Source organism: Drosophila albomicans, chromosome 2L (assembly GCF_009650485.2).
Source record: "Drosophila albomicans strain 15112-1751.03 chromosome 2L, ASM965048v2, whole genome shotgun sequence".
Classification (NCBI taxonomy): domain Eukaryota; kingdom Metazoa; phylum Arthropoda; class Insecta; order Diptera; family Drosophilidae; genus Drosophila; species Drosophila albomicans.
The window spans coordinates 6,815,878-6,825,517 of NC_047628.2; the positions used below are offsets into that span (position 1 = coordinate 6,815,878).

Here is a 9,640-nt window from a genome sequence, read left to right on the forward strand (position 1 = left end):
CAGTGTTGCTATTTCAAAACATTCATACATATACTTTTACTTTTCCAATCATTAGGTAAAATAAAAATAAAAAGCCAAGCATGTTATCAGCACAGAAAGCTTGAGCGTGGGGCAAAGCCAAACAAAAATTTTGATAAGCATGATGATTTGGCATGATCATAGAATTGTGGGCCTGTTATTTTGTTAAAACATACAGGGGGCAAATTCGAAATGGAAAATTTGGAATAAATACTATACGCCGAAATGAACTATATGTGTGCGATTCATTAAAGTTATTAAACATGTTGTATTCGGATTAGGTTTCCTTCATTTCGTAGAAGTTCGGAACATATGGTGAGCTGTAGAAACTGACCTACTAATAGATTGTTTATAAACAATGTCTATAAACTATGTCAGGTTTAAACTAGTTATGGACGTAGTAGTCTGATTACAACAAAGTGTCAATCAAGGGCAATTGAACGATAAGAACACTTGTAAATTTAACATTTTTATTCAGTAGTTTTTTATTATATTGTTTGGGGGCCAGTCTAGACATACGCCAAACTCTTAAGCTATTACACAGTACTTTTAGTGCTTCCGTTGGCTTTTTAAACTAAGTCTAGGGCTACACTTTTTTTCGTTATCTTCGCTACACTTAGATTTGTATCGTATTAAATATCCGTTCTTGAATTAAAGCGGAAGGTAAAATGAAGTGCTAAATAGTACATAAGAAAATATTATCACCAATTTCTGTTTAAATATTTAACGGCTTATCTCTTTGGACAATATAAATTAAATTGTTATTTTACAGGTATATGTACAATACTATTTGTAATTGTCGGAATACGATTCATTCTCTATGGAAAATTAACTTAGAAATTTTTACAGTTAATACTTTTCTATTCACTATCAGATTCTAGCCAATTGATTTGAATACAGAACATTTTCTTTTGACCTCGCTACTCATTAGGCTAATTATTGCATTCAATTTGTGTGCACACAATCGAGTTAAGTAATCTTTAAACTGAAGTTCAATTCACTAGTCTCCAGTTGTAATTTGCCGGATTTCGACATGCTTTACGCGTTGCAGCCTTACCTTAAATATTTTGCTGTGCTGGGTCTAGTGCCTTGGACCGAGAGGAGTTTTCAGCAAATGCTACAAAAGATTTACACCACTGCCATAATTTTATTTAATATTGGAGTGGCCTTTTACATTGTGGTTTATTCTCCCCCAGAGGGAGATCTACTGGTATCGTTGCTGGTCAGCTGCATCGTCTTTATATCCCAAATCGTCACCATGACCGGCAAGTTACTGTTTCATTTGCATTGATATTATTATGCTGATTATAATTCGCTCTTTCCGCAATAGTAATTGAACTGCAAGTGATGTGTCAATATGACAGATACTACGAATTTTGTCTTCAATTAAAGTGCTTAAGGCGACAATTTCAATGCGAGCTGCTTCAGCAAGTCCAAAGATTGCCTTGGACTCGGTATATCAAGTACTTTCTATTGGGAGCTCTTAACATTGCGAGCGTTGTACCCGGCGTTTATGTGATTCTACATTACGATTATATTGGCTACTTTTGGTATTCACTAGCCGCAGTCATAATCAATCGCTTTCAATGCCTGCTGCTACTGCTCTACGCCGAGCTTTTGGGTTTCCACGTGGAGCTATTAGGATTGCGTCTAAAAGACGTTCACAATTGTCGTCAACTAGGAGTGCATTCAGTGCTGGATGTAAAGTGCGAACAGATGTGCTCTCTGGATTACTTACTCAGTCTTAAGCGAGCCTATATGGAGCTGTATCGTTTATTTGGGCAGTATAATGGTCTATATGGTTGGTCGATTGTGTGCATATTTGTGGTCATGTTTTTGGATAGCATGATCAATATTTATTGGGCCCTGTTAGTTCTGGCCAAGATCTACAACTTTGTATTCATCTACATGACCTTCTCAACATTTGTACCGCTGCTGATTCTACTCTTCACATTCTGTCGTTGTGGCGAGTACTGCAAGCGACAGGTAAGTCAATTGACTATAGAAGTTTCATGATAACTTACTTAGCTTTACCTGTAAGTTATATTCATTTTTATTAATACTGCAGTTTTTGTTTAATATTTATTATACTGTATTTAACAGCACATGCTCATTGGCAGTCATGTGCGTGGCTTAGCTTGCACCTCTCAGCGTCAACTGGAGCCATCTTCACAGGCTTATACTGCAGTCTTGGCCGAGTTCGCAATGCAGGTGGAACAGGATGCATTAATCATCAGCGCCGAAGGCTTTATGGATATTGACTACAGTCTATTGATGTCAGTAAGTAGACCTCTAACACAACTAAACTCACCGCAATTTATGCCATAAATGTTTGTTCAGATCTTTACAGCAATGGTCACCTATTTGATTGTTCTTATGCAATTCGGCTCGTTGTAGAATGTCTGACGACCCTAAGACTCTAATTGACCGATAAGCTTTTACATCGATAGTTGTTTTTACTAATGACCTACATAAGACCTCACACCCTTTACTGTCGGAACAAAGTTTGACCAACGGAAATCGTGATTTAGATAAGATTGTCGAAAAAAAACAATCAAAATATTGGCGCAAAATATTTATAACATCCATCAAAATATTTTTTTTAACTGGTTAAAACCAGTTTCAATTATGAAAATTTGATAAGCACGTATGCACAAGCTCTACAATTATAATTATAGATTCGATTATCTTGAGCTGCACAAAACTTGGTAAGATCAACACACAAATAACAAAATTGGCATAAACACGAAATTGTTTTCAGCTGATAATTATGCAAGAGCCCCTAGATTACTGTTGTCAGCTGGGAATTATTTTGGATTGCGAATAAAAGTGCAAATACGCATACGTTTGGACCACAGAGGGATTATGCAATGTCATCTAAAGTTGCAATGATCTGAGCACGCTGCTCGCTGGTGATATTTGAGTTCAATTATTAATAAAGCCGGCAATTCTGAACCATTTGGCTGATAAGCGATAACCTGCTCGAGTGCCCCCATCTATGTCAACAAAACAAATAAATGAAACCGGTTTCGGTGATGCACCATAAATGTGGCAAACCGGTTTCAAGCAACCCAGGATGTGCCAATTTTGATAAGGTCTCGAAGTATAGCCGTAGTAACAATCAGCAAGCACATCAAGTCCTACTAATCTTTCAGACATAATTTATTTATAAATAATATATATGGCTTTACTCAAGTGTTTTCATCGTTGCCTTTTTTATTAATTGCTTTGCTTTCTAACTCGAAACACATCCGAATCGAGTTCGAACCGGTTTCGTTTCTGAACTTTGTTATCAACGAGGGGCCAACCGACGATGGCTCTACACGTGGCAAGGTGCGATGTATTATGGATTTTGAAAATGTTCAGCAATTAACTTTGCATATACAAATAAATTAATCACTCAAACTGTTTTGAAATAATTGACTAAATTCGAAATACTAAATATACATATACTATTGAAATTCGTAGGTAACTTGTGCGTTAACATTTATCTCCTTTACGACAGCGTTTCCATCATCGTTGAGGATCTCCAGATTACATTCGATCTCCTCTGTCTTTAGTTCACCAGTGTCATCAAACTCGGCCGATTGCTTATCTGGCTCGACGGCCTCAAAATATTCCAGTCTTATAGTGGGTTTCGCATTAGAAGGTTGCTCCGATTGTGAATTATTTGTTTCCTTGGCGTTGTTTTCATCAGCAGTCTCGGTGCTTACTTTGGGCTTTAATTCTATTGGTAATTGCGGTTCACCTTCGTCTTTGGTCCCCAATTGATCATCCTCAGTAGAAGAATTATTAATAATGGTATTTTGCATAACATCCATGTGTTTACATTCTGTTTCATATTGGGAATTATCCAATTGAGATACACATTCTTCAAAAATATCTTCGTCATATTCGTGTAGAGTGGCCAAGTCTTCAATCAGTTCATCCTCATCGTCGTCATTGCTATCATTGCTATCATCATCAAACTCTTTATCATTCAGCAATTTCATATCATCAGAATCGATAAAACTACTCAATCTCTTCGATATCTTAGCCCACTGTACCTTGGCATTGTGTGCGAGCTCTCCGAAAGCGCCTTCTGTCTCAGTATCTGAATCCGATGGGCTTTGATCATCTTTAGTCTCTGCACACTGTTTATCCGGCATAATGGTCGCTTCATTTGTATTCTGTTTCCCAGTATCAGGCTCTTCTGTAGTCTTGCTCACATTGAGATCTTTTTCTCGAGATGCCCAAGCCCTGAGGGGAAGACTAAAAAGTTCCTTACGTAAAGCCTCCTCGGACTCACGCTCGCGCTTCAAGCCGTCTTCGAATTGTGTGGTAATTAACTCATTCAGAGCACCCTCCGGTAACTTGGGGGGCTCCACGACAGGTATTTCTTCTCCAGATTCATAGTCAGTTGAAGTATCCGAAAGAATATCATCATCAATGCTGGCGCTGAGAAAGTGAGTCGTAATTTCTTCTGAATTACCCTGGGCTTTCTCGTCAGGTTTACCTCCATTTATATCCGCAGTATAATTTTCTTTATTTATTTTGATTTCGTCCTTAACATCAGTTTCTAAATCATTCTTGAGAATGGTTTGCTCTAGAGCTTCACCCTCGTTATCCTCGACCGGCGGATCTTTTATTTGACTTTTGCGTTCGTATAAGGTGCACGATCCTAGTGTTAACTTGATTGGACCCATATCATCTGGATTTGAAAGCTCTCGCAACTGATATTGTCGTTTCTCCTGCTCCCATTTAAGTTCCCTAGAGTCTATCGGGTTCTTATCGACTTCACCACTCAATTCAACATTGGATGCACCTTTCATCTGGGGTTCCTGTGTGTGTTGTCCCATCAATGTCTCAAACTTGGTCAGCAACTGATGTTCCAGTTTGTAGGGTTCATTTAGATCAGACAAATTATTGTCTTCACCTATCTTGAATTTTAGCCTCTTATTCAAATCCGATGCATTCTCCAACTCTTGTAATTTACGCTCCCGTTCCTCTTGCGCCTTTTTGCGATCGATCAAATTTCGCAACATTTCATCCTCTTTTTCTAAAGTCAATGGGGTTTCCCTTAGCGGAGGATCTGACAATTTCTGCATGTTCATGTAATCATTCATTCCTTCCACAGTTATTTCTCCATCGCTTCCAATCACTTTATTTAAATCCAGTTTTTCCAAAAACTCCGAGTCCAATGAATTAAATGCAGACCTAGCTTCGAGGGAGTAAAATTGATCCAAAGATTGCTCAGGCTCATCATCTTTTGCATCTTCTACTGAAAATTCACTATTCTCTTCTTGATGTTCCCTTGGCTCAAACAGGCACGGCTTTGCCCAATTTCTTCGAGAATTGGCATCCTCATTCTGACCAATTTGAAGGGGCTCATCGTCAGCAGTATCATAGACGTCCTCATTGTCGGATGCATCACTCTCGGATTCACTGTCGCTGATTAGAGCCGGAGGTGGCGGCAGCTCTTGCATTTCTCCCGTATCCTTCTTCACAATCATTAGGCGATTATCGATAACCTCGAGAGTATCCTCATAGCTGTCACGTTTGGCGTAGCAACGCGATGCCATTTCCGAAACGCGACGCTTTGTTTTCTCCTCCTGTTTCGCGAGGACAGCGTCCAATTCTTCAGGGGTCACATCAGGTAACATCCTCGACTTTAAAAGCTTTTTTGCAGCTTGGACTTTTTCAGAGCTTTGAGTTGCTTTGATATGCTTGCGCTCTTTCACTGAGCTGAGAAAGTCTCCAAATGCGTCTACGCATTCTCTTAAAGATTTGCCAGAGGCCGGATCTTGCAAATCAATCGGTACTATCGGCTCCACTTTGGGATCCGCAGAATAGCTGTACTCCTCATCCGATTCAATAAGTCCAAAATCAATGCATTTGAAATTTTGCCCATTGATTATTTCACGATACTGCAGTTCATCAATTAATTCATCCAGCAGCGCTCGGCAAACTACAGAGTTTTCAGGTTCTGGCAGTTTGGCAAAATTAATGTCATTTCCTAGAGTGTCATCAATATCATGACAAACATCAATCTCATCCTCCAACTGTTCCAGTAGCTCTCGAAGTGATTCTTCATCAGCAGCCAGTTTCTTGGTCATCTCTTCACAAATTCTCTCAGCCTCCTCAGCACTTGTGCGATTGGTTAGAGGTTTTACCTGATAGATATCTTCATCAACCAATTCCGTGTGCACTTCTCTAATTTTCAATTGACGCATACATTCCTCACGTTGCCATTTATAACTTGGCGCATCACAGCCAGCACCAAAGACACGTTTGGGCACATCATCTGAAGCATCATCCAGAGCCTTGGCGAAAGCATAGTCTAGCTCATCTAACTCATTACTAACTTGTTCATTCGATTCTGCAACTTGTTCCAGCTCTTCAGCCCTTGCCTCTTCCATGGCGTATTTTAGCTCCGTGGTGGTTTGATGCTTTTTCTGATCTTCAGAAATTCGCTCTCGACGTACTGAGAACTCTTCGATAATACGTAACGAGCGTACCACAGTTGTCAACTCTACACATTTGTTTGGATCCATCGTCGTCTCCTCCTCTGCTTCTCCACCATCTTCATCATAAATGAACTCCGCTCTCAGGTCTTCATGTTCCGCATGCAATTGTTTTATGGACTGAATTATTTCATTCAAGTCTTCATCTAGATTATCACTTAGCTCTTGCATATCGTGTTCAACCTTTTCATTCGCCTCTGCACACTCTTCCTCATAATCTAATTGTTGTTGTGTTTTAGGAATGATAATATCCTCATCCTCGTCCTCTTCGGTGTTTTTGACCTTCCGTGGCTCCACGCAGCAAACTTTTAGATCCATTTCATAGTCAAATGTTTCCCCTTCCAGCATTTCGTCAATAGATTCAGGTTGATTTACAAATATCTCAGAGCCATAGTGTTCATACATTTGATCAACACATTTTTGTTTGATTTCCATAGGTGTTGGAGAGCCTCTATTATTGACTACATCGGCTAGTGCTTGGGTCGATTGTTCCATATCTGTAGCGTATCCCAATTCAGAGTCAGTATCTTGTTCTGGTAATTGTTTAAGTTGCAAACTTTCATTTGCAGTTTCCTCTCCCTTAATTGTAACCCGCTCTTTCTCATCTAGAATCTTATTCTCTGTCTCTACCACAATCTGCCCACTATCATTTTCAGGAATAAACTCTGGCAACATTTCATGAGGAGATTCTTTTATAGCATCGTCGTTGTTAAATTGTATGTCCTGTTCAATGTCTTGTTCTTGAATTAATTCTGGTAATTCCTTAATTGTAGCGATATTCTTGTCATCCTCGACCTCCTTAAGCTTCTCCTCATTCGATATCAAATCATTGGTTTGTATAACTTCTTGAACAAAGTCCTTACTATCATCATCTTTACTCTGAATGTCCTCATTAATTTCTTTCACTTGAATTAATTCTGGTATTTTCTGAATTACAATCATATTTTTGTCATCTTCGACCTTCGACTGATCATCCATAACGCCAGAAATTACAACATTTTCATGTATAGCCTTCTGCGGACAGTCATTTACCTGCTGTATTTCTTGATCTTTAATTAATTCTGGCAATTTCTTGAAAGAAACCTCCATATCATTGGAAAACACCACATTGCCGGGTTGTAAAGACTCTTCATTCTGGATAAATTTCTTAGAAATAAGTTCTGGTAACTCTTGAAGTAGAGTCTTAGAAACATCGTCTTTAACCTTAAACTCGTCTACTTTATCATTAAGAGTCTCTTCATCTTTATCGTCTGCATTAATTTCCATTTCAACACTCTTTGCTTCAATATTCAGACTTTCTAGCTTCATTTCCTCTATGAGAACCCGCCTGCCTCTCTGTTGATCCAACTCCTTTTCATCTTTCTCTTGATTTTCTGGCAGTTGTGATTCGTCAAGAATTTTGGGACGCCCCTCCAAGGGTCTACGTTTGCTGTTTGGTTTATCTATAGCGTCAGACTGTGGGTCGTCTTCAAGACTGGAGTTACCGGAGCTCTCATTACCCTCCACTTCGCGCCAAACTTCATCGACAGATCCATTCTCTACATCTGCTTTAATTCGCGAAATCTCAGCTCGTTTGTCTGCTTCCTGCTCCGATTCTGAATATGTTGAGGTAATCAGAGCATCCTGCTGGTCTGGTGGGCGATGACGATTACGTAACGCAATTGTGTCTAAATAGAGAATTCAATGTAGGCAAAATGTTGATAACAAAAATTCAAATCAACTTACAGTTAACGCTGTCTCGCATTTTTTTACGCTCTGCGCGAATCCATCGAGTTTGCTCCCGACGCTCGCCTTCGTAACCATCTTTTTTCCTAAAACAAAATATTAACTATAATCATACAGTTTACGTGTTGCATATCTTTAAAGCCTTACCAAGCCTCAGCACAAGCTCGATCTCGTGGAAAAACGGGTCGACTATCCAAATAGGTTAGCAATTTCTGTGGGAAATTGAAATGAAATGCAAACACTAGAATGTTGAGTTATTGATTTAAAAATATCACTCACGCAAGCCAAAATCAAGGTTTTACGATACTGCGGTAAGCGCGAAACTACCGGATTCCCTTGCAATACCAAGACTTTAAGGCAAGGCATCTGCTCGAATATCTTGACCACCAGAATATCTTCTATGCGATTGTTAGACAGATCCAATACAGCCAGAGTCTTGCATTGCACCAAGTGAGCTAGACTATCGCTATCCTTCAAATAGTTTGATGATATATTAAGAGTATTCAACACCGGCAAGATATCCGAACCAATATTCTCAATCTTACGAATATGGTTGGAGCTAAGATTGAGAGTATCCAGCTCCGGGCATGAGCGTAAATTATCAATGCGTTTAACGAGATTATTCTGCAGAAATAGGCATTTAAGCTTCGACTGGTTTTCGAGGCCTTCAATCTCAGATATAGCATTACATTCAAGCCATAGGCACTTGAGTTCCGTATACTCCTCCAAGCACTCAATATATTGATAGCCTAGCAAATTGAACAGCACATATCGTTTAAAATATCTAGACAGTGTTCAAATTTATTAGTTACCTTGATAATGCAAGTAAAGCACATCGTTGAGACGAGGTGTCTGATATAGCTTGTCCTTCTTGCACAGATCTCGCAATCCTTTCTGAGTCATGCGATGCAGTCCAGTCACTTCCTTGCGTGGTTCAGTTGCTCCAACAGTTTGCGCCATTTTCTTCAATTTATATTTGATATAAAATATTTATATGCAAATATATATGTATATCGTACTTTCTTCTTGATATTGAAATATAATTATTGCTGTTGATAGAAATATTCACGTTTCTTATAATTATTTTTATAGGATTTTACGCTGTACTCTAAGTTACTCGATTTCAAATTATTACTACACTAAGTCTATCGAATTGGCTGCCATAGCTGTCGGCGCTTGTTACGTTTGTTTATTATTATTATTATCGAACAAACAAACCAGATATTGTTAGGGACAACCTAACAACACCTGCCAACTGATTCGAATTCTTATATTAAAATCCGCCCTTAAGCATTTCTAAATAAACGAATATACTACTTACATTTTAATTAGTTATATTTGATTCGTGTGGTTAATTCCCCAACTATACCAGTCAAATTCGTTCAATTTTATCT

General features: G+C 38.8%; 2 protein-coding genes across 3 annotated transcripts; one reads left to right on the forward strand and one right to left on the reverse strand.

The window, feature by feature from the left end:
• The first annotated feature begins 998 nt into the window (after positions 1-998).
• On the forward strand, positions 999-3,162 carry LOC117564796 (putative gustatory receptor 39b). The gene is made up of 5 exons (XM_034243717.2): positions 999-1,283; positions 1,349-2,004; positions 2,122-2,298; positions 2,359-2,726; positions 2,780-3,162. Exons 1-4 carry the CDS (start codon positions 1,052-1,054, stop codon positions 2,413-2,415), a joined length of 1,122 nt encoding a protein of 373 aa, XP_034099608.1. The 5' UTR covers positions 999-1,051; the 3' UTR covers positions 2,416-2,726; positions 2,780-3,162.
• Positions 3,163-9,403, reverse strand: LOC117564691 (dynein axonemal assembly factor 1 homolog). Of its 2 annotated transcripts, XM_052002449.1 has the most exons (6): positions 9,266-9,403; positions 9,059-9,209; positions 8,526-8,995; positions 8,394-8,458; positions 8,247-8,332; positions 3,163-8,188 (listed from the first exon to the last, which is right to left on the reverse strand). In XM_052002449.1, the coding sequence occupies exons 2-6, from the start codon at positions 9,204-9,206 to the stop codon at positions 3,471-3,473; spliced, it is 5,487 nt and encodes a 1,828-aa protein (XP_051858409.1). In that variant the 5' UTR covers positions 9,207-9,209; positions 9,266-9,403; the 3' UTR covers positions 3,163-3,470. The 2 variants fall into 2 exon arrangements, with proteins under 2 accessions (XP_051858409.1, XP_034099457.2); XM_034243566.2 differs by having other exon boundaries at positions 9,059-9,403.
• Positions 9,404-9,640: the final 237 nt, after the last annotated feature.

Excerpts from the sequence above, each read along its gene's own strand:
- LOC117564796 (XM_034243717.2), top strand. The coding sequence starts at position 1,052 with ATGCTTTACGCGTTGCAGCCTTACCTTAAATATTTTGCTGTGCTGGGT. Across the intron at positions 1,284-1,348 it reads CCAAATCGTCACCATGACCG|TAATTGAACTGCAAGTGATG; the intron begins GCAAGTTACTGT and ends TTTCCGCAATAG. Across the intron at positions 2,299-2,358 it reads ACTACAGTCTATTGATGTCA|ATCTTTACAGCAATGGTCAC; the intron begins GTAAGTAGACCT and ends ATGTTTGTTCAG.
- LOC117564691 (XM_052002449.1), bottom strand. The coding sequence starts at position 9,206 with ATGGCGCAAACTGTTGGAGCAACTGAACCACGCAAGGAAGTGACTGGA. Across the intron at positions 8,459-8,525 it reads AAACCTTGATTTTGGCTTGC|AAATTGCTAACCTATTTGGA; the intron begins GTGAGTGATATT and ends AATTTCCCACAG. Across the intron at positions 8,333-8,393 it reads CGAGCTTGTGCTGAGGCTTG|GAAAAAAGATGGTTACGAAG; the intron begins GTAAGGCTTTAA and ends ATTTTGTTTTAG.